Source organism: Ixodes scapularis, unplaced genomic scaffold, assembly GCF_016920785.2.
Source record: "Ixodes scapularis isolate PalLabHiFi unplaced genomic scaffold, ASM1692078v2 PGA_scaffold4__175_contigs__length_147842914, whole genome shotgun sequence".
In the NCBI taxonomy this organism is placed as follows: Eukaryota; Metazoa; Arthropoda; class Arachnida; order Ixodida; family Ixodidae; genus Ixodes; species Ixodes scapularis.
Window position 1 is genome coordinate 129,694,305 of NW_024609879.1, and position 23,396 is coordinate 129,717,700.

The 23,396-nt window shown below is 46.7% G+C and overlaps 1 protein-coding gene and 1 non-coding gene across 2 annotated transcripts in view; one reads left to right on the top strand and one right to left on the bottom strand.

The window, feature by feature from the left end:
- LOC120838145 overlaps positions 1-23,396 on the bottom strand; it is a 98,856-nt gene that overhangs the window by 16,133 nt on the left and 59,327 nt on the right. Inside the window, exon 16 of the mRNA XM_042293709.1 lies at positions 21,398-21,517. Coding sequence (XP_042149643.1) covers positions 21,398-21,517 — 120 coding nt within the window. The remainder of the gene's footprint in view (positions 1-21,397; positions 21,518-23,396) is intronic.
- On the top strand, positions 22,546-22,627 carry Trnas-aga. The gene has a single exon. It is a non-coding gene; the product is annotated as a tRNA-Ser (tRNA).

A 23,396-nucleotide genomic window follows, 5' to 3' on the forward strand; every position in this document is an offset into this window, starting at 1 on the left:
AGTCAAAGTTGCCACTCGACCAAACTGAACACAGACGTGCTAGGAGCGTCATCTGACAACAAGGAGCACCGGTACATCAACTGAACGCCTGACACGAGAGTGTCGCAGAAAGAACTCATTATGGAACCATTTGCTAAGAATCCATAATTATGTAATGAAGTGGAAATAAACACATTTGATACACTAACCAAATAAACATATTTCCGCTTGCCTTTACGCCTTCAGAGTCTATACACTAAGGAGTGTGTTCACTGCACACGCTGGACCTTTTGAGAACAATTACCATCTCCGACCCCTCAGTATTAATTAATGGGACATACCATACTGGCAGACTTGTTGCATGGGGCTACATTCGTTCCACCTCTCCTGAACATGTAGTGCATCCAAAAACAAAATCCACTGATGGGAAAATGTTATTTAATAATTTATTCCCTCCAGGAGCTTTCGTGGGCATTGCAGAGAGGATACTTAAAACTACACACATGATAATAACATCATAGCACACTGACATTAATGAGCACAAAACCAGCCCAGCTAGCAAAAATAAATATTACACTCGGTAAGAAGTAATTATTGCTGTAACTTGTTAATTACAAAGACGAACACACCTCTGAGCATCTAGTTTAATTAAATGCGTTCATACATTGTTCTAAAGCAAAACATTTTTTATACGTGTGACACAATAGACCATTTGCAAAACCCCATCAAGCAACACAAATGTCCCCATTCTTTTAGGCGTAGAGCACACGAATGGGTCCCAGTTCTCGTCGAACGCTAATGCAGCATTCGAGTCCAGTAGGCGCTAAGCCGAGTTCATAGTGACGGCGGACATAACATTCTTGTCAAATAAATGCCCAAAGTATGAAGGCCTTGGGTGTTTAGAGTAGTAGCTACTGTAATTCGTTCCATTGCAATTTAGCAAACGGCAACGGCTAAAGCCTCGGTGGGTCAATATGCACGTTGGAGAGAGGCACATGACAACATATCATCAGAGTGCTCGTCTGCACAGATTTGTCACACATCTTCGCTCCGTCTCTCTGATTGGCTCGAGGGGGCTGTGGCGGTTTCCCTTTTTCAAGTTACGGTGATACAAAGTATAGGCAGCCCACACTTTTGAAGAAAAGTCTATTGAAGAGACCGAAAGGATGTGTCAACATTTTTCAACAAGACTGCTCTTCGGGCAAGGGATGAGCACAAATATGAATTATCTTGTCCAGGTAATTAGAACTAAATATTTGGCCGACTAATACAATGCGCTCTTGATGAAAAGAAAGTATTGCTGCAATAAATCCTACGAAAGAAAAAAATGTGCGGTTAATCCATGGCGTACACCAAAACGGTTGTTCTTATAGCAAGTTAAATAGCTTTGAAGCAGGTGCCCGCAACAATTTGTTCATCCCCACACTCAATAAAACGTCATCCCCGCAGCTGAAAATAATTGTGTACTTCGCACTCACAAAAAAAAGGGAGAAAAGCGGTCGAATCCAGAAACATTGATTAGCACAAAATGTAAAAATCGCCGGAGCTTCCTCGCTAAAAGTTGGCTGTGATTATGCAGTTACCTAGGGATGAAACGAATTCCCCTAGGCCCTACGTCCGACACATACAATTCGCGTCGATTCTCAGACATTCCAACGTCCAAATAAAGCTAAGAGAATGCGAAAATTGCATGGTACAAGCACTCAAAGCTCTATCGATCCTCGAACACATCCGGGAACCCGAGCACCGGGACGGCGATACGGCTGATGCTGTCTCACATGTGTTAATATCAGACAATCCAGAGTGATCTTGGGCAGAAAGGGTATAAAGTGTCATTTTTTTTTTTTGTATATTCACATTATGCCTGCATCAGCGAGCACGAAGAAGCCCGAAATCGTCGGAAAGAAGTGGCACATCACTGCCACCGCGCATCGAACAAACTCGCATCCGACAGCTCTGGCCGCAGCCATCTTACCGATGACGTCACGGCTCTTGTAAGGTCACGTGACGAGTGGTCATATTTGCGTAAAACATGGCGGCAACCGGGGGGGGGTGCCACTTCCGAACTTCCGGTAAGCCCCTCTACTTCGTTGCCTGAGACCGAACTTGCAAACGTGTAGACCATTCCATTTAGCGCTCTTTGGGCGGCACCATTTTGTTCGACAGCAGCGCCCTCTCCATACATCTGGGAAGTTCAGCGGGTTCGGCGGGGTAAAACGACAGAGAGGGCACTCGCCCGACTCCGTTAGCATACGACAAACCGGGAGGTTGTCATTCTCCATCTTTGGGCTGTACCGGCGGGCTGTACGGAACATCGAACTCTCGCTCGTGGCTGCCGTTGTGAAGTGGTTCGCGTTCTTAAAATAGTTATGGCTACTCCAAAATCAGCCTAGAGCTCTATGTTGTTCTACTTCGGTAAATGATCAACTGACATATCGTTTTTCCGTTACTTAAATAGCAGTTGAGTCAGCCGGCAATACTACCCTCAACTACTGCGTGTATTGCGACAGGAGAGCACGTTTTTATTTAATATTGCAGACTTCCACTCATGGTTGCTAAAGGTCTACACCAGTACGAACTTTGTATAGTAAAAAAGGTACAGCAACCGGATTTACTTTTTGCCGGAGAAACCGGCCAATCTGACACAGTTTTTTTTTATATTAAAGTTTTATTTGCACGCAGGTAACAGCGCATTTTGACCCTGTTAGTATTTTTTTATGTAACATAGTATTACACGATAACTGGCATACCAAAATCTGCGCATCTACGCTTGAAATTTCTAAAATGACGCGATTTTAAGCAAAGTTTGCACGCCAGTCGGATGCTGAGTACAGCCCACACGGCGGAGCAGACGACATCCGGGGTGAGAGGGGGGGGGGGGGGCATTTATTTCTTTCGATAACCCTTTCCTCTATGACCCTAATGAAACGGTCTATACAAGAAACGAGCAAAGCGCTGTCACCTGTGCTAGGTAAAGAAGAAATCCAGATCGCCCACAAGTCAGAGTCAACGCTCGACGCTTATGTCACGACCAAAACGTCGCCCCCTCCAGAGAGGGAGCAAGGTTTTGTGTACAGGATTCCCGTCGCGGATTATTCAACCACGTGCATCAGCGAAACGAATAACTTTCGGGAGATGGTCCCCCAGCACCAGAAGCTACGTTTTCGATTTTGATCACGAGGGCAACGTGGTCGCTGAACATTGCGAGGTCAAGGACAACCGGATTGACTTCAGAAACATCCACATCGTCACCGTAGAAACTACAGCACCGATAAATACTTTAACATTTAAGCTACGCCAAAAAACATTATTAGTTCCTTCGGAGCATTACTTTCTGCCTACGTCATCGGGCTTAAAAAAAAAAAAGAAATTAGTTGTTAGTTGTTCATACAGCGGGACTTTAGTCAACACATTGTTAGCTAGAGATGAGAAATTCAGCCATTTTAGGACCACTACCAGCCTTTGGTCTTTAATGTACATCACGCAGTAGTTATACTAGACAGCATTCTCATCCAGTTCGAAGAAGGCAGGGTGGGATTGAACCTAAGATCCCTGGTTATGCAGAGCGAGCTTCGCTGCACGTGATCTGACCTGGTGTGCACGAACTGATATTGGACCAAAGAGAAACAAAAATGTGACGTTAGTTGTTTACACAGCCGGAGTTTAGCCTGCCAAAACATGGCCATATCGTCACCCAGAGTAGATCAGCAATTTATCCGGTGCAGTCGGACTGCTAGACTAGGGTATTTAACGCGCATCATGAGCAGTGATACACGACCGGACGCCGGTACGATGCTCATCGAAATAAAAACGGGCAGGAGTGGGGATTGAACGCAGGTCAAGATCCCTGGGTTGTGTAGTACGAGATTTCGCTCCGCGCCCTCCGAGCAGGGGGCACTTAGTTCGTCGAACGAAGTTTTATCGAACGCCGAATTTTTATAGAAAGACACTTTTGTGAACGTTGGGCCTCCGCGAAGGGGCGTTCCCGAGTGAGTGAGCAGCGGGTTGACAATTTTGCAATAAGCCGCGACAAACTGTCACCGCGAAGCGCCGACAGTTAGCGGGGGCTCATTTCTAGTCCGTAAAACTGGCAGGTACCCCTGTTATTCGCTAAGACGTTGATTCGATGACCGCTGTTCGCTGAAACATCATTCGCGTATGTGATATGAACCCAAATCATAGTTGCCATTTATCTGAAGCTTTATCTAAAATCACAAAAAACGCTTTTCCGCCCTCCTCAAATGTTTCAACAGTTTGCAACAGAGCAATATAAATATTACATGAGCTTTCTAACACCGAATTTAAGGCTGAGGAAGTCACAATTTTGAGTTATGACGATCGGTGTTTGCATTTGCTATGCACTAAGTACCAAGATGGCAGCGCCCGCGAAAATATCGTGGAGCAGAGGCCGATACTCTAAGCGTAGCTCACTTAGTGCCTTTAATGTGCTCTAACCCACTTTGCCACCAAGTGCAGAGGAAATGCTGTGATGAAATTATGTTATGTTCCTGCAAACATTTTTTTGTCATTTTCTGAAGCAGTGTGCGGAATAACCAGTTTGTTCGAAGGCAACTGTAGGTGTTACGTCAACATGAAACGCATTTTATTTCAATATTGATGAAATTCCAGATCAACCAATTTGTGTATATGCTTTTTCATGGTAGGTCGGAAATATGCTGTGATGTTTGCTGCACCGTATGCGGACCAGTCGTCTTCAATACTAGTTTTTTAAGGTTACCGCTAAATGAAACATGTGTTCTGTTGAATTAACCTGAAACTGGGGTAGAGAAAAACAGCAAGAGGTAGAAGAGGGGACAAGAAATTGACAGGACGACGTCTCAAACACAGAGAGTGGAGTTTGACACATCGTCCTTTTCATATTGTCTCTTCTACGTTAAAATGTCATTTATATACCCTAGTCACAGGTTAATTCAACATTTAATATTCACCAGCTAGCCTGCATGCTTACCATATTTTCTATGTGTTCTGTTTACGTTTACGTCCAGTGACTTTACCTGGAACGAGCTCTAGCTTCTAAAATTAGAACGTGCAACGTCCACACTAAATCTTACTGTTTATTTGCGTACTTAAGCTGTGAGTGGGTATGGCAATAACTCTACAGAGCTCGAAAAAAAACATTAACAGATGTAATATAATGGCTGATTAGTTGTTCCTTTTGAAACAAAAACAAGTACAAATGTGTCCAGCACTCTCAATTACCCAAACAAAGGTGCCTTTTTAGATAGACAATTTATTATGTAGTTGACACCAAAACAGCATGCAACATGGTTCTAGTTCATCAAAAGGCTAGTGTAGAAAAGCACAACCAGAGAGGAGCGCATTGCCTATAAATTCTGAAAAATATTGCTGGCACTTCATTTGTCGTTTCTTTCTATCCTATATTTCTGGCTAAAAAGTGCTGAGGTGGAGCGTTTACATGGCTAAGTTCGCTAACATATTCTCCTCGTTTCTTCGACTAAAGGGACAAATATTTGGTTGCTGTTCGATTTTAGTTTGGTAATGATTAAAGCACTTTGTTTGTGTAATATGCGCGATACCACTACCTTTAACATAAAAAATACCGGCTCGTAACCGAGAAAAAACATTCGCCACCAACAAAGCAAACAAATGACAAGAGCAATGCACGCTTATTCGAATATCGGTGCCATTTACATGTGGTGAGTTTTCTTCACTATGCATATCTAAATATACAGGGTGTTTCAGCTACTACCCAAAATATGTTTTTTCCAAAGCACGTTAAACAAAGGAACACATTTCTAAGCGTGGTTGACAAAAATAGCTTCTGTTTTCACGCTTCACTCTGAGATCCATTTTGAGAAAAGAATTTCCTCAGACCTACTGTCTCAAAGACAGCGGACATGGAAGTGAGATAATGAAATGATTGTTATTACCTAATTTTCTGAAATTTACTAAATGAAATTTGAAATATTTGTCTTAGCTGGCACTTTCCAATCACAGACATCTCGCGTGTCGTCATAACACGCCAGAGCAGTTAGAATTGAGAATAAGTTCTTCTCCCTGCTATTCAGTAGCAAAGTTAGGCTGTTTTGAATTCGCCTTACCGAAACTACTAGCAAAACAAGCTCACGAAGCTTCGCGTCAGAGACCAACCGTACATGGTGCGACATTTCTATTACCATTAAAAAGGTTAGGAAAGACATTAAATTGTTATATTGCTTTCGAAACTAAAATGCTCAGAGGTTACTTAGTATATACACCAAGTTTTATGATTGTAAGAAAATGATTTCCATTCGTAACTTGACAATTGCACTTACTAGAGTAAGTGCAATAGTTGAGTTACAATTGGCGATCCTTTTCATCGGGCGACCAGGCAACAATGGCAGAATTCTGATGTCGATACCCAATTAAGTTAGTAACACCAGGGTGTCCATAAACCACGTGATCATAATCACGTAGTTAACAGCTCTCTTATTCTTGGTTTACGTATGTACCCATGCTCTCCAAGCTCGCCATGCTACGATCGCATCATCTCCCGCCACTCGGCTACTTTAACAGTTCTCTCGCTCTTGTCCCCTTGCAATTTTGACCTTGTGCGTTTTTTACATTTCGCAAGTACAGAAGGTCGTTTGCCCTTCCGTAAGTGCGCCCGACTGGCTCGCAACGCTATCCTCGGTCCTTCGGTCTGGGCCAGCTGGTTTCTTCCCGATCACATATATTGGTCGCCAAGTAGAACGCGTGCGCAGTCCGCAATGCGAAATCAGTTTTGAATGTCGCGCGAAGTCTGTTCTGCGGTGGAATGTCGGAATGTACAGGAGAGAAAGCCACCGGTTGTGTTGTTCTGGTTCATAAAAATCCTACTCGACGTGAGACATAGAAAAGTAATGTTGCGCGCGATGGCTGGTCCCCGTTGGACGCGATGGTTTTGTGCGTGGACCATTTCGCGGCCGATTTCTTTTAGGCGCGAGATTGTCGCGGAGGCCGGCGAGTTCGTCCATTACGATTTTGCCGTTGTCGTTGGAGCTGGTCACTAGCGGATCAAGGTCAAAATAACCAGCTACAAATATCTCTTGATAAAAATCACTCTGATGTTATCGTCTGGAAATCGCGTGTACGAAACGCGAAAGGTAAACTAGGAAGATGAAGTGCGAGACGCCAAGCCATTGTCTGCCAGTACTTGCAAGGAGACGCCGTACCGCCAGCGACGGTGGGAAAAATACCGTCACCAGCTCACCAAACCTTACAACCTTCCCGAATTTAGCGAATCCGAGGGTTCTGCGAATAAAGATTTATCGATGTAAATATCGTGCCGTTCGCAATACAAACCTAGCAAAAATATAGAAACATATAACTGTTCCTACACTATAGTAATAACATAATTCATGTTTGGTATGTCTTACCCAACGAGCTTGAGGGAACTTACAGTGGTAAACAGACAGCCAAAAATGCTCCCCGCCCCGGTCGCCGTGATCTTGCCAGTTTGCGACATTAGTGGCCCCCTGACGTCAAAATGGCTACGCGAGATGGGCGGACAAAGCGGCGCGAGTCGCCTTGAACTACAACGATAGTGTTGTTTGAGATTATAGGTGAATCAGGACGTGTGAGGACTAGGCAGACGATGAACAAATATCACCTGTTGTAAGAACTAGTTAGATTCTGGCACCGATTCAATAGAATTGATCATATGCCGTGCATTGCAGCAGCGCTCAAACATTGCAGGAATAATTTTTGCGTGAAATATTGGCATTATCGCTCCGCTTGACCAACAACATGTTGAGGGTTCTTGCGGAAAAGTAAGCAAGTCTTATGAAGTATCTGCGAGTGGAAGCCGAGAAGAATGTCTGAGACGTTTTGGTGGCTTTGTGTGACTAATAAAAGGCGCCTGGACACTTTGACGGCGAGGAGTTGGTAGACGTCTGCATGGATTGTCAAACGTGTCAAAACTGCAGCCTTGCACGATGACCATTATAACCTGGCTATTGCAGCGAGCTTACAATGCGGTTGGCCCGACAGATAGTGTTGCTTGAGTGCTGTAACTAGGAAAAAGGCAGCGAGCTCATTACCAGCGTTTCAAGGTGCTCCATCACAAAGTTAGCCAGGTTAATGGAAATTGGACTTCCCAAGGCGCGTCCCTCAATTTGATTACGTCAGTCGTGCCAAACTAACTTCTGGGGTTTCAAAAGGTAACAAATGTTGTTAGTGGGTTAGCGTCATTATCAAAGGGCAATTAGTAACGATACATGGAAGCGCTGCAAAGGGTGAAAACGTACCAACTCCCCTAACTTTTCATTCTGTTATGTAGATAGGTTACAAAAATAAGTGAGGGGCAAGGGGAACATTGACTTCGTATTTTTTCCTGTCAGACCATGTAAGACGCAATTAGAAGAAATTTACGTTCGATTGGTGAGTAAACTGTTCATCAGCCGTAATACAATTTTTAAAAAACCCTGTGGCCATTCAAAGTTGCGTGGTTTATAAAGTACAATGTTTTGATCGCAACGCTATGCACATTGCTGTAGAGGAGGAGTGCACAACATACGGCCCGCGGGCCGCATGCGGCCCGCGCGCGCTTTTTTACCGGCTCGCGGCCCAAATCAGCGGAGTAAGTGGCTTACTATGCCATTCAATTCACCGAGCGCCCGCTCTTCTTGGCAAGCAGCAGTGAAACCCTTTGACCTACTTTTCTCAGCCTTTGGCGAAGGAACTACTATTTCTCAGTTCAAATTTTTTCTCTCCACTAATCCCGCTAACCGAGATAAAACAGCGTGTGCAGCCGTCCCTGTCCATGATGTGGTTCTGCGTCAACATGTCGGTACGCGGAACGCGAAACCTTCTTGCTCTCTCTCAACAGATCACCTTCTCTCTTTCACCACGGTGAGTATCAAGCCTCTCCCCTTTCTGTTTGGATAGTTAAGGGTCGCATCATAGAATTGGAAGACTCCGATCCGACGACGCAACTGGAGCTCATCGACCTGTGTTCACCAGCGCTGAAGACTGTGCATTGCGAATGTCAGCTGCATGAGTTTTACAAAAACCTGGACAATAACAAGTACAGAAACCTGGTGAAGCACGCTTGAAACTGACGTCACTTTTCGGGAGCGCGTATGTTTGTGAGCAGACCTTCTCACCGATTACTCTCAACAAGGACAGCCTCCGATCTGCCATGACGGACATGACATTGCGAGATGTGCTAAGGACGACAACGAGTGCGATGACACATGATATCGGAAACCTAACCGTAGCCAAAATGTGCAACACGTCGGACTACGTGCGGCCCGCACAGTTTTGAATAAACGTATATTTGCCCCTCCTGATTTTTTAGTTGTGCACCCCTGGTGTAGAGGAAGCCACTTATCTCCTCTAGAAACTTACGAATCGAGCAGACCACACGTTGACAAGTTGGTGCATGAGTCTACGTTATGAACTACCTGGGGGGTGTTGTGTGTTTGAAAGGCTGCTGCCCCATTGTAAAATTGCAGACCCACAAAGCAATGACCTTTAAGAAAGAAAGGTTTTGATGCTGGGTGTGCGAACCTAAGGTTTAGGTTAAGAGAGAAAAAGCATTGCGAGAAGAGACTTGGAGGTTAACGGACGAATCGCTTCGTCAAGCGGGGCGACTTGACCGTTGTCGACGACCCCACGCCAAGTTTTACGGTGATTTTGTCAGCCATTCCAAGAAGTGGGTGCTAGCACTGCGAGGTCAGGGGCCCCCGCCTATAATGCGTCAAGCCAACTACCGGAACTTCTCCACCTTGGACCGGCAGCACGAGGAGACGCCGTCAAACATCGACACTCCATGTGAGACTTTTCGCGTTCCTCTTTTACTTTTTAAATTTGAATTTAGATTATGTTTATCATCGTAACCTTTCCAGTGAATATATATAGTATTCGTGGGCTTAAATGTGCAAACTTTGGTTTCGTAAGTTTCATACTCAAATTACCGAATATATTTGTGCAATGCATCTTCAGCCTTTTACCTCTCTTTATAGAGCAAACATTTCATTCTCTGTTTATATTTTTATGCGTCTTCATCTCTCAAAACTGGTCAAACTCTCCACTGTAATAGAAACACTGGAATAAATAGCATAGTGACATCCCAGCGTTGCACTGTATCGGCAGCGTGGAATAACTCGGCTTTGTACCACAGAATAAAATGGTGTGACGCTACAACATTCTTCACCAACAGCGATTGGACTTTGCTTGCGTCCTTGCATATGCCCATTCATTCCAAGGCAAGGGTGGGCAACCACTTTGACGGCTGCTTTTATCCCCCCCCAAAATGGTTCAGTAAGAGTCGGGAAGCTGTTTACGGTGTCAAGGTTGAAATGTCCGAGTGCGATTGAATGACAGGCGACTACCTTCAAGGCTTCCAAAAACGGTTCTGATCTTTAATCGCGTGCGCAGCCCCGCATTCGCCATACCTGCCGTCACGTGGCCTGGTGTGCATGCCTGGCTCGCCGCTGCGCCACATATGGCACATTGCGCCACAAAGGTTCACCCCTAGTGTCCTGGATTTCGATGTACAAATTCAGGAGGGAAAATTTTGAAATCGAAGCTGTTGTTGCGGCAGATGAGTCGGTTGTTATGCGAACTGAGCAAGTTTAGTTTATTGTGATTGAAATGGACGTTAACATTTCCGATGCGGCGATGGAAGAAGACTCGTTGCCCGTAAAAACGTAGACATTAGACGGTCGCAAGCTGTGGTTGTTCAAGTTTGATGGTGTTTTGTTATTCAATGGTCTGTTGAACGGCAACTTGGGGCCCACGTGACTTTCTTCTGTTGGAGTGTATGTGCTTGAGACAACTGAGCTTCTGTGGTTGCCGAGGCTTGTGTGAGAAATGTAATAGTTGCGTTGATGTAAGCAGGCTTAATTCTGTCAAACGTGAAAACCTGCTGGCGGCCGTTGGCGTCTAGTGTCATCGTATTCATTGAACGCTGAAGAACCTTGAATGGTCAATCGTACGCCGGAGTAAGCGTCTCCTTGAATAGGTAACTTACAAAAACATGAGTGCACTAGCCAAGTCTTGAGACCGTTAAAGTAGACGGCGAGTCGGGTGCCGGACACAGGTCGTCTGAATATGTTAAAAAAAATCGCGATATCAATTTACGTACGTGGATGGAGAAGAGATGAATTCGTGGTCATGTGGCGTGAAAAACTTACCTGTGAGCCTGGGTGTGATAGCGTACACGAGCTCGGATGATTTAAACCCAAGATCCTATATGAAAGCATATCTTATACATATGAGAACCCGGGTCAGATGTTGAAGCCAATTCGTGCCCGCAGTTGAGCTATGAGAGAGGTCTTTAGTTGTCTCTGAAATCGCTCCACCATGCCGCTGGCGAAGGGTGGGTGGCATGCCGTTGGCAGAATGTGCCGCGCTCCAAAAAAGCTGCGTCTGTGATGTAATTAGTGCAAACTAAAATTGCCGTCCACTGTCAGTGGTGGTGGTCCATGGACAACGGTAGCGGAAAACATTGCTTCACAGCTTTCTCAGCTACAGTTACGGATGTGATATCTTAATGGCATTGCCTCTGGCCATCGTGCACATGGCGGCGCAAGAGAGCAGGTACCTAAAACCTTGGCATGGCGGCAGCAGTCTAACGAGGTTCAAGTGAATGTGGTCAAATCTTGCCTCCGGGGGCTGGAAGTAAACAAGGAAGGTGATAGTAGGACTGGTGACATTGCAGCGCTGACACTAGAGACCGTTTTAGTCCTCCGACGTAAATCAGAATTTATACTGGGCCATACATAACAAGCGGTGACCAGTCCTTTTGTGCTGTGAATTCCAGAAGGTCTGGCACAGTGTAGGGCCTCATATACTGCTTTCTGGAATGACAGATGTACGAAGGGGAGTGGAGTAGCAGTTGAGACATCGCAGGTGATTTTCGATGACTCAAGTGTTAAGGTAATATCTTTTAGTTCCAGTGACGATTGCTTCTGCAGCTCAGCCAAAAGGTCAGGGTCATGATGTTGGCCTTGTGCCAACGCTTGAAAATCCACCGTGACAGTCTGAACGGAAAAGGCTTCCACTCGTAAAAGAGCATCACAAGCGGAATTTTCAGATCCTTGCACGTGCCGAATGTCCACAGTAAACTCGAAGATGAAAGCAAGTTGTCGTATCTCATGGGCAGAGTAGTTTGTGTGGTTGCCTTTGAATACGAACGTTAGAGGTTACGATCTCTCATAATGTAAAACAGGCTACCTTCCAGTAGGTGACGGAAATCTTTTACAGTGAAGAAAATGGCCAGCAACTCTCGTCCGAAATTGCTGTACTTCTTTTTGGTTGGTTTTAATTTCTGGAGTAGAAACCCAGTGGGCGGCCATTTCCCCTCGATGTGTTCTTGCAGGACGGCAGGGAGGGCGACATTGGAGGCAATAATCATTAGTCGAATAAGGGTGCCATTCTGTGGCCGGACGAGGAGGGTACCGTCGGCCAGGGCTTTCTTCGCGGTAGAAAAGGCAGACGGTGCTTCAGCTCACCAGTCGACGGTTGAGTTGGGACCTTTGTTTGTGCGCAGTCCGGGATGAAAAGCCGGTGAAAGTTGAAGAGGCCAAGGAACTCGCGTAGCTTGCGCAGTGACGTGAGTTGAAGGAAATCATGCACCGCTTGATACTTGTCTTCCAATGGCGTGACACCGGCGGCCGTGATATAAAGACCAAGAAATTCGATTTCTGGAACTCCGAATATGCACCTGGTTGGATTGACGATTAGGCCGAAAAACTGAAGGCGGCCAGATGTATACGAAGTTGTCGTTCGTGTTCGTCAAAGTGCTCGCGACGAGCAGATCGTCAAGGTAGGCGAACATGAACTCCAGGCCCCGCGTCACTTCGTTGATCTAACGTTGAAAGCTTTGTGCTGCGTTGAGCAACCCAAATGGCATGCGTACATACTCGAGCAGCCCAGAAGGATTGGTAATGGCCTTTTTTGGGATCTCTGAGGGCTCAACTGGTATCTGGTGGTATGCCTTAAACAGGTATATCTTGCTGTAAACAGACTTCCCAGCAAAATTTGTTGTGAAATCCTGAATATGTGGGAGTACATACCGGTCAACAACAGTGTGTGCGCTGAGCGCGCGTTAATTCCAACACGGTCGCCTGCAGCCAGCAGTCACTTTGGGTTCTATGTGTAGGGGGAGGACTAATTGCTTGCAGAAGGGCGGATCATGCCAAGCTGCAGCATGTGATCGAGCTCTTGGCGAGCGACAGCAAGACGTTTTGTTAATAGGTGCAGTGGTCTTGCGAACCCAGGAGGCCCATTGATCGCGAAAATGATGCGCGACAGCGTGCTTGACTGGTTGGTCCAAGTTGATAGTCTTTGTGATGTCGAGGTACTTCAGCAGCAGCTCCTCATATGCGAAAGTTGGAGGCACTGGGCGTACCTCTGCCACAGTGTACGGAGAAGCAATGCCTTAAATGGATAACAGGGTTGGTGCATCTACGAGGCGGCGAGAATGCACATCGATGCTAAGGTTAATGGCTCAGGAAGTCGGCCCCCAAAATCGCCATTCAATATTCGCTACAATAAAAATATATCGGAATGTGCGACGTAGGCCCAAGTCGATCGTAAGCGAGCGTTAGTCATTAAAAGAAATAGATTAACTATTGAGCACTTGAAGGTACGATATATTGACGAGTTGACGTTTCCCTGATGGTTACGCAGGCAGGACACTCACTTCGGCTCCACTGTCAACAAGAAAACGTTGACTGCTGACGCGATTCATGACGTAAAAAAGGCGGCTTTTACGTAAACCGGCCTCACCTGCCACCGCCAGTGCGCGGTTGTCTAATTTTCCTGCCACGTGCAAGGCTCCATGCGCTTGCGCGGGTCTGGTCCGAACGTCGGGTGGTAACAGCAGTAACCGGTTTTCGCAAAAACGTTGGCAGGTGGCTAACAACGGAATCTTTACATTCGACGGAACGTGCTTTGTGGCTGAATAGACAGCCGCAGGTCCTTAAAAACCTGCTCTTAACGACTGAGGCGAGTTTTCATAGTGTAACTATCCGAGACGGAAGATTTGCCAGTAGTTGGGACGATCTTCACGGAGCAGCAATAGACCCTTTCCGGAATTCAGCGCCATCTGGTGACTCAAGCGGCAGTTTAACTTTTACCGTACTAATGGCGGCATTGAATCTTTGGTCTGCGGTATTTTATGGGGCACCGTCACTTTTGCAAGTCAATGGTAAGCGAGAATATGTGCTTCACTCTACAGTTGTTTTTCAATCTGTTTTAGTGTCGATGGCGAAAAAGATGCAATCAGTCAGAAAGAAGCGCGAATCCACATAGACGTCTTGATAAAGTTCTTACATCAAGGGGCTTTAAAGCCACGCGTGTGCTACTAACAGACTGACTTGGCCCGAGTTAGAAATGAACGCTTACGCAGCTCTTGCATCCAATACCTGATTCACATTGCGCTAGCGTCTAGAATGTATACACCTCGAATCATCTGCTTAGGAGCATCTTCAGCTTCTTCCTCCATGAGCAAACAGAAGACCGCCATTAGTATAGCACATTTGCCATTTTTCAGATGATGATAGTGATCAAAGTGGCCAGAGTGAATTCCGGAAAGGGTCTATTGTTGGTGAGGAGTACTCTGCTACTCAATCTGCGAACTTCGCCAGTTGATCAAAAGGCATATTTTTAGCCGCTGCAAGGACGACGTCCATGCTACTTGGAAATCTTTGTAGAAGGAGCTCGAGAAGCAATTATGTATCTGTGTGCCCTGTTGTGCCGCCCAGAAGTTGCCGCATCCGGCACAGTAGCTAGGAAGGACGCTGATCGTTCGGTTCCTCTATGTTTAGCAAGTTTTTGAGACGGCTCCACTTATATGCGGTCCTCCTGCGAAAACGGCGGCCTTCAGGAGGTCGTTCGGCTCGGTTTTGGGTGCGTTCACAAGGTTGTCCTTGAGCTCGTCGGCAATTTGTGGCGGTAGTGACGAAGCAACGTGGGGGTACATCGCTGTTTGAGCTGTGATGTGACAAACTTGAAATTGTTCTTCCACTTATGGGAAACATACTAGAGAGTCCTTTGCCCAGAAGGGTGGCAACTTGATTTGAAAGGCCGCTACAGATTCTGAGGAAACACCATCCGCAGCAGGCGTATCATTCTTTGTGGAGCTCATCTTTGAAGATTGTGAGCAGCCGTAAAGGAGTCACTCGTCCGGGTCACCAATTTGTCGGAGCTGAAATGTCCGAGTGCGATTGAATGACAGGCTACCACTTGCAAGGCTTACAAAAACGGTTCTGACCTTTAATCGCGCACACAGCCCCGCATTCACCACACATGCCAACACGTGGTCTGGTGTGCGGGCCTGGCTCGCCGCTGTGCCCACATATTGCGCATGCCGCCATACAGGTAAGAATATTTAGCTTCAACGTGAGCAGGGATGCGCTGTCTTGCTAAATCGAATCATTAAAACTACGGTCTACTTTCACCAGCTCTGACCGGAGAGTCGGCAGAGGAGCTCTTTATTTAACTGAGCTTGACAATTCCCTACATATCTCTATGGATTCCTTGCCATCAAAGTATCCTAGAGTCTTGTGTCACGGTCACTCGAAACCACCGAAACATCTCACACGTTCCTTGTCGGCTTTAACTTGCAGGTCTTGTTAACATTTGCGTGCATTTCGGTAAGAGACCTCAGCATATCGATGGTCAAGCGGAACGAGAATGTAGAAATTTCATGCGAAAAGTATTTATGCGATGTTCGAGCAGTGCTACGGTGCACGACATACGACCGATTCCATCGAACCGGTGACAATATTGTGCCCGATCTCGTATAGGATACGTGCAAAACAGACCCTACTTGTCTATCGTAAGCCTAGTCAAATATTTCAAACGCCATGATTTACCATTATTCAGTCCACAACTAGGCTCGCACCACCGCGCTCGGCCCATCTCTGGGCGCAGACATTTCGACATCACGTGACCACTAATGTGGAAAACGGACAATGTGGCGGCGACCGCAGGGGTGCCATTCCCGCTGCAGGCCATGCGTTCCAATTTGCCCATCTAACTTCACTAAAGCTCGCTGGTTTTACCTAAAGGCGTGACAAATTTTACCTAATATTGTAAGGAAGAAGAAGTGACACGGACACACAGGCAGGGGTTTGACCAAGCGCGCGCTCGGCACGGGCGCTTCTTGAATGCTGTACCGCCATTCATACTGGTCGCATTTTCCTCCTATCTTCTATTAAATCTCTTTTATCAACGTCTCAACACTTGGTGGAGGTGCGCTAGCGATCCCCAACCTGATCATCTGGTAATCCCGACCTGGAGCTGCGCAGCGGACGGTCGACTGTCACAACCATGAACGACGATAACGGGAATGTAAGAGACCAGCGCCTCACCAACACTTCAACGGTCAAAACTCGCCAACGTGACCCCCAGGATTTCACCGGTTCAGCCGACGCTGACGTTCTGGACTGGCTCAAAAATTACGACCGGGCGAGCCAACACAACCGTTGGGACGACACCATCAAGCTCGCCAACGTCGTATTTTTCCTCAAAGGGACTGCACTCCAATGGTACGACAATCACGAGGAAGAAATTAATTCATGGGATGCGTTCAAAACCGCCTTCGCAGACGTCTTCGGTACACCTGAACGCAGAAGACAACAAGCGCGGGACAAACTCTCCAGGAGGTACCAAGCCCCCTCCGAAACATCGACGTCCTACATCGAGGACGTCCTTCGCCTCTGCGGACGTGTCAACGCAGCTATGCCGGAGGACGAAAAAATCAAGCACCTCTTCAAAGGATTATCCCAAGAGCTGTTTTCCATCGTCGCACCCAGGTCACCTCAGACCGTGCAGCAGCTCATTGCAGAATGCAAGCATTATGAAGACCTTCAAAGCGGTCGGATCTCCAACACCGGATTTGAACGGCTCCCTGAAGTTTCAACTACAACTGCCGACACTAACCTCCCCAATCTCATCAGGCGAATAATTCGAGACGAACTACGCGACTTCTTGGGATCCCTGCGCCTCTCAGCCAGTTCTTCAATCTCGCAACCCGAGGCGCCTAAGATTGAACAGGTAATCAAAGACGAACTTCGTGCTGCCCTTCGTCCTATTTCTTCGTCGTCTCCCACATGCATGGCACCATCGACTTCCTCACAACCCATCTGCTCTTTACAGCACTCACGACCACACATTTGCGCTCTGCAAACTTCTCACAACGTCTCAATTCCATCCACACGCTACCTATCACCCCGGCGGACAGAGGAATGGCGCACTCAAGATCAACGTCCGATATGCTTCTACTGTCACGCCCCAGGTCATATCATCCGCTACTGCCGACGCCGCATGAATGCTGAAGCCTACAGTCGCACCCCACAGAATCAAACTCGACATTCTGAAGACCACGACACGCGCCGAAATTTCGACAACCACGGCAGTTCTAGTGACCGCCGCAATTTTGACGACCATCGCAACACACGTCCCTTTCCAGCTGCTGAATTCCGACGTGGTCGATTACCCTCCCTCTATCTTCGACGAAACCGCTCCGTCTCGCCGTTCACTGACGCTACTACCGGACTTCCGTCGTCAAACTAAGCAGCGCAGCCTGTCTTAACAATGGAGGTCAGGCTGCACTACCGTCTCCGGTCCTAAATCCTCCTTACCTTGGCCCTACAACTATTACCGTCTACATTGGAGAAGAAAAACTTTTAGCATTAGTTGACACAGGTGCTGCAAAATCCTGCGTTTCTAATCAGCTTCGCCGCCGTTTACAAAAACTGCTCACCCCTCCACCCGCTGGACATTTTCTACGGATGGGAAACAGTGAACTTGTGCAACCTCTTGGCCACTGCACCATCCCTATTTCTATCGGAGGCACTTCCTATATCATTTTGTTTACTGTACTTGCTAATTGTGTCGTCGACGTCATTTTGGGATGGGATTTTTTGTCGGCCACCGAGGCATTCATTGACTGCGCCAGCCGCGAACTTCATTTGAGCACTCGGCAGACTAGTTACGACGTGTACGAAAATTCACCCATTTCGCTTCACACCGACGACGATTACCTCTTGCCCCCCCTTTCCGCTATTGCTATCACACTCCTGCCGGACCGTCCATTCGAAAGCACCACTGGCTTCATTGAACCCATCGCCAACTTTGTCGCAAAAAAGCCAGTTATTCTTCCCTACTGCATCGCCTCGACAACTCAAGGACAAGTTTCTCTTTTCGTCACCAACACATCTACTCAGTCGCAAATTGTTTCCCGTGGTGCACGTTTGGCCACTCTAACATCTCATTCTTATAACACGCTTGCAACGCTCTCCGAACTTACATCTACGAGGCTACCGTCAGCTGCCCAAAGCACCACCGCACAAGTTGCTAAAATGGTAGACTCTAGCTTGCCTCCTCACCAGAAGGAAGCCCTAACAAAGCTTCTTGTTTCGTATGAACAACTCTTCGATTATAATAGCCACTCTCTAGCTCAAACTTCGGTAGTCTCTCATCACATTGACACCGGCACAGCATCTCCCATTCGAAGCCGCCCTTATAGAATTTCACCCACCGAACGTAAGGCCGTCGACGATCACGTCAGAGATATGCTCCAAAGAAACGTAATCGAGCCTTCATCCAGCCCATGGTCGGCCCCTGTTGTTCTCACCAAGAAAAAAGACGGATCATTGCGATTTTGTGTAGATTACCGTCGACTTAACAAGATCACCACTAAAGACGTCTATCCCTTACCTAGAATCGACGACACCCTCGACACTCTTCAGGGATCATCATTTTTTTCTTCCATGGACCTTAGAAGCGGTTATTGGCAGATACCCATGGCCGACGCCGACAAGCCCAAAACTGCTTTCGTTACACCCTCCGGCCTATACCCGTTTAATGTCATGCCGTTTGGCCTGTCCAATGCGCCTGCCACATTCGAACGCATGATGGACACTGTGCTACGGGGTCTCACGTGGAGAACCTGCCTTTGTTACCTCGACGACGTAATTGTTTTCTCCGCCTCATTCAACGAGCACTTGCACAGGCTAGAAGAAGTGCTGAATTGCTTTCTCACCGCCAATTTGCAACTAAACACAAAACAATGTATCTTTGCAGCTCGCCAAATTCAGGTCCTCGGTGATATCATTAGTGCAGATGGCATTCGCCCTGACCCATCTAAATTACAAGCTGTTTCCGAATTTCCATCTCCGAAAAATTTAAAAGACCTTCGGCCCTTTCTCGGCCTTTGCACGTACTTCAGAAAATTTATACCCGGATTCTCCCACATCGCTGAACCTCTCAACACGCTACTCCGTAACAACACCGCTTTCCAATGGAATCGCCTTCAAAGCAATGCTTTTCAAGCCCTGAAAACCGCCCTAACCACTGTCCCAGTGCTCGGTCACTTCGTTCCTGGCTCTGACACTGAGATACGTACAGACGCCAATGGCCATGTCCTCGGCGCCGTACTGGCCCAGAACATTTCCGGTGTCCAGAGAGTAATCGCCTACGCCAGCCGCACATTAACGAAAAGTGAACGTAACTATACCATAACTGAACGCGAGTGCTCGGCCGTTGTGTGGGCGATATCGAAGTTCCGTCCCTACCTATACGGCACACACTTCACTATTGTAACCGATCATCACGCCCTATGCTAGTTATCTACCCTAAAAGACCCTTCAGGAAGACTCGGACGTTGGTCCCTGAAACTCCAAGACTATCACTACACGATTCATTACAAATCTGGAAAACGACACCTTGATGCTGACAGCCTTTCCAGATGCCCCCTTCCTCATGGGTCGCAATGTTCGAACTCCTCCGCCCACGAAGACACAACTGCTGTCCTGAGCTCCGTCAACATTGCAGAAGAGCAACGGTTCGATTCTTTATTGCACCCCATTATTCAATGCCTTGAAGGTGCTTTGCCGCATCCTTCTGTGCAAATCGAGCGCCGTGCCCGTCTTTTTCAACTCAGAGATGGCATTCTTTATAGGCAAAACTACGACGCACAACAAGGACGGCCATGGCTTTTAGTGATTCCCCGCCGACTACAAAAGGATCTTATCCAAGCAAACCATGACGACCCTACAGCTGGCCACCTTGGATTTTCTAAAACTTACTTTCGCATCCGAGGCAGTTATTTTTGGACAGGCATGACCCGCAGCATCAGCAAGTACGTTCGAGCGTGCCACCACTGCCAGACCAAGAAACGTCCTACCACAAAGCCTCCAGGTTGCCTACAACCCCTTCCCCAACCGCACCGCCCATTTGAACGTATCGGAATTGACTTCCTTGGCCCCTTTCCCCAATCCACTCGCAACAACAAGTGAATACTTGTTGCGATTGACCATTTAACACGCTACGTCGAGACGGCCTCCGTTCCCGCCGCTACCGCCCACGATGTCGCAAACTTTTTTATCCACTCGATACTGCTGCGCCATGGAGCTCCACAATACATAATCACCGATCGAGGCACTCCCTTTCTATCCAACGTGCTCGAAGATGTCCTCCGCCTTTCTTCGACTGTTCACAGCGTTACAACAGCCTACCACCCACAAACAAATGGATTAACAGAGCGCTTCAACCATACTATCGCTGACATGGTTTCAATGTACGTAGCCGATCATCACGACAATTGGGACATCATCCTCCCCTACGTAACCTATGCATACAATACTGCACGACAATCTACCACGGGACACTCTCCCTACTACTTGCTCTATGCATCCGAACCCCTAACACCCCTTGACACGATATTACCCTACCAACCTGACAACTTCATGCAACCCTACGCAGAGGAGATTGTCTCCAGAGCAGAAGACGCCCGTCAGCTTGCCCGCATACGCACCCTTAAATCCTAGCAACAACAAAAACTGCGCTATGACGACCGCCACCTCCCCACTGCCTATAACATAGGTGACGAAGTCCTCTTGTGGTCTCCCCGGCGAGCACCGGGCAAGTGCGAGAAGTTTCTCAAACAGTTTGTTGGCCCTTTTCGTGTCATGCGACAGCTTTCCCCAACCAATTATGAAGTCGAGCCCGTTACGCCGCACTGCGACCTTCGCTCCAAGTCCTCCGACGTGGTACACATCAGCCGCATGAAGCCCTATTACCGCCAAGACTCATAATCTAAACGCGCCGGATGACCGGCGCTTACAACACCGGGGGGATATTGTAAGGAAGAAGAAGTGGCACGGACACACAGGCAGGGATTTGACCAAGCGCGCGCTCGGCACGGGCGCTTCTTGAATGCTGTACCGCCATTCATACTGGTCGCATTTTCCTCCTATCTTCTATTAAATCTCTTTTATCAACGTCTCAACAATATTTAGGTCACTAACAAGGGTTTTTATGCTACTTTATGCAATCAAGGGATTGTAATATTCCATTCAGCGTGAGGACTGTGAAATTAGTATTGATTCGAACATAATATTTGGGCAATCTTAAAGCTTATTGCGGAACGTTTGTTTTTTTATTAATATTTACTTACTCTTTTTCTTCCGATAGCCTTACCCTTGAACCGCACTCCTTTCCGTGAAATGTTTGCTGTGCGAAGTCTTCTTCGTCGCAGTTACGCTTAGGTATTGTTCCGTTGTACATAGGTCCAAGTCTGAAACCGTTCAAGAAAAACATTACGTATTCATCAGAATTGTAAATACCTGGAACCCACAAACTCCGGCAGAAATAAATGAAAACGTTTTCTTGGGCCATAGAAAACGGGCTTTTCGTATAAATTATCCTGGGGTAACGTGTTTGATTTCTTGGCTTGAACTCTCATGATCAATTTGTTTCTTTAATATAATAGTAGCTTTCTTTAGTGTAAGGCGTCTCGTAAAGGAAAAGCAGGATTATAAAATGACAACTGTAATTAGAAGGTAAGAAAACATATGTTTTTGATCCGAGAAATCGTTAAAAGCTGATAATAAACAAGTGGACTGCGTCCTCAGTGCGCATTTTAGTTTAGTTCAGTTCAAAAAAGTATGTTTTGTTGTTAAAGGGGGAATATCCGTAGCCGTTGAAGATAGTCATTGGCGATCGGAGGAAGGGAAAAACAGGAGAAAAAGTTAAACATGCCCTCCTGAGATCGAGGGCATGTTTAACGAGAAATCGTTAAAAGCCAATAAAAAAAAATGAGCGCATTTCCACGTGGTGAATGATGTTGATTGGGGCGAAGCTCTGGTGGTGCTAATGATACTGATTTTATTATTCATAGGTAGTGCTGATGGTGCTGATTTCTTTTTCTTGCTCATAGGTAGTGCGGAGTTCCGGGTTGCGTTTCGAGTTCATTATTACTGCTTTATGGTCGGTGAAATGCAGAGCCAGAGGTTCTTCTAGCGGATCAGCGTGGATCCGCTAGAAGCCGTGGGAACGCATCTCCACCCCTTAAGTCAAAGGTCCATGTCAGAAAGAGAATGTGTGGTATGGAACGTGGTTATATACGCATGGAGAGCATTTGACCGCAGCGCCCTCTCGTCTATAAACGTTGAGCCAATGCATGCAAAGTTTAACGCGATTATATACGCATTTGACCGCAGCGCCCTCTCCTGTATAGACGTTGAGCGGCTACATGCAACGTTTCATCCATGACATCCCCAGCTCTTGAGTTACTACCACATTTCAGAGGCCCCTACTCGTTCGGCAGTCGTGGCCGAGTGGTTAAGGCGATGGACTAGAAATCCATTGGGGTCTCCCCGCACAGGTTCGAATCCTGTCGACTGCGCAAACATTTTTCTTTTTTCTTTTTGTGTGAGCACGGACGGACGGACAAGGCTAGACCCCAAGGAGCTTCGCCCCTAAAAATCTAAGATTGCTTTCCGGTACTCGCGAGAGCCGGATGTGAGGGTCAACATGGCGCAGTCAATCAAGAAGCATGATCTTACATGCAGAAAAAAACGACTTCAGTGCTGAGGTTAGCGCTTGTTGAGAACTCGGATTATTCCAGAGCATCGATTTCCTAGCACATTCCCCGAACGTACTGTGTTCACCAAGGTTTGAAAGTATTTTACATTCACCTCCGTATAATGTAGTCTTTTTTTTTTTTTTTTTTACTTATAGCCTGTGAAAACTGGTAACACCGGTGAGTTCATTCGTCTGCCAGAGATATTTCCGACGGAAAGTACAGTATCAATATTGAAACTAAAGCAAGTGTGCAGGCGAGCTGGTTAAATAATGGGATGGTAACACAAAAACTGGGAAAAAACGGTACTGACAAAACAAAGCTCCAAGTTATGTTTTGTCCGTCCCGCTCCTGGGTTACCAGTGTGAATATAAAGTTCCAACTTCTTTTACCTGCCGACAGTGAGATTGCTCATGCTTATTTTGTAAGTTGTTTCAAAAGCTATTGCAAACTAAACCGAAGCGCAATTTCCAACATCAAATGAAGATAAACTACATAAAACTGACCGCAGGTTAACCTTAACCTAGAACTGAAGGAGTCAATCATCGCAATTTACGTAGGGAGTTCCATAAAAGAAAAGACTCGAAAAAAT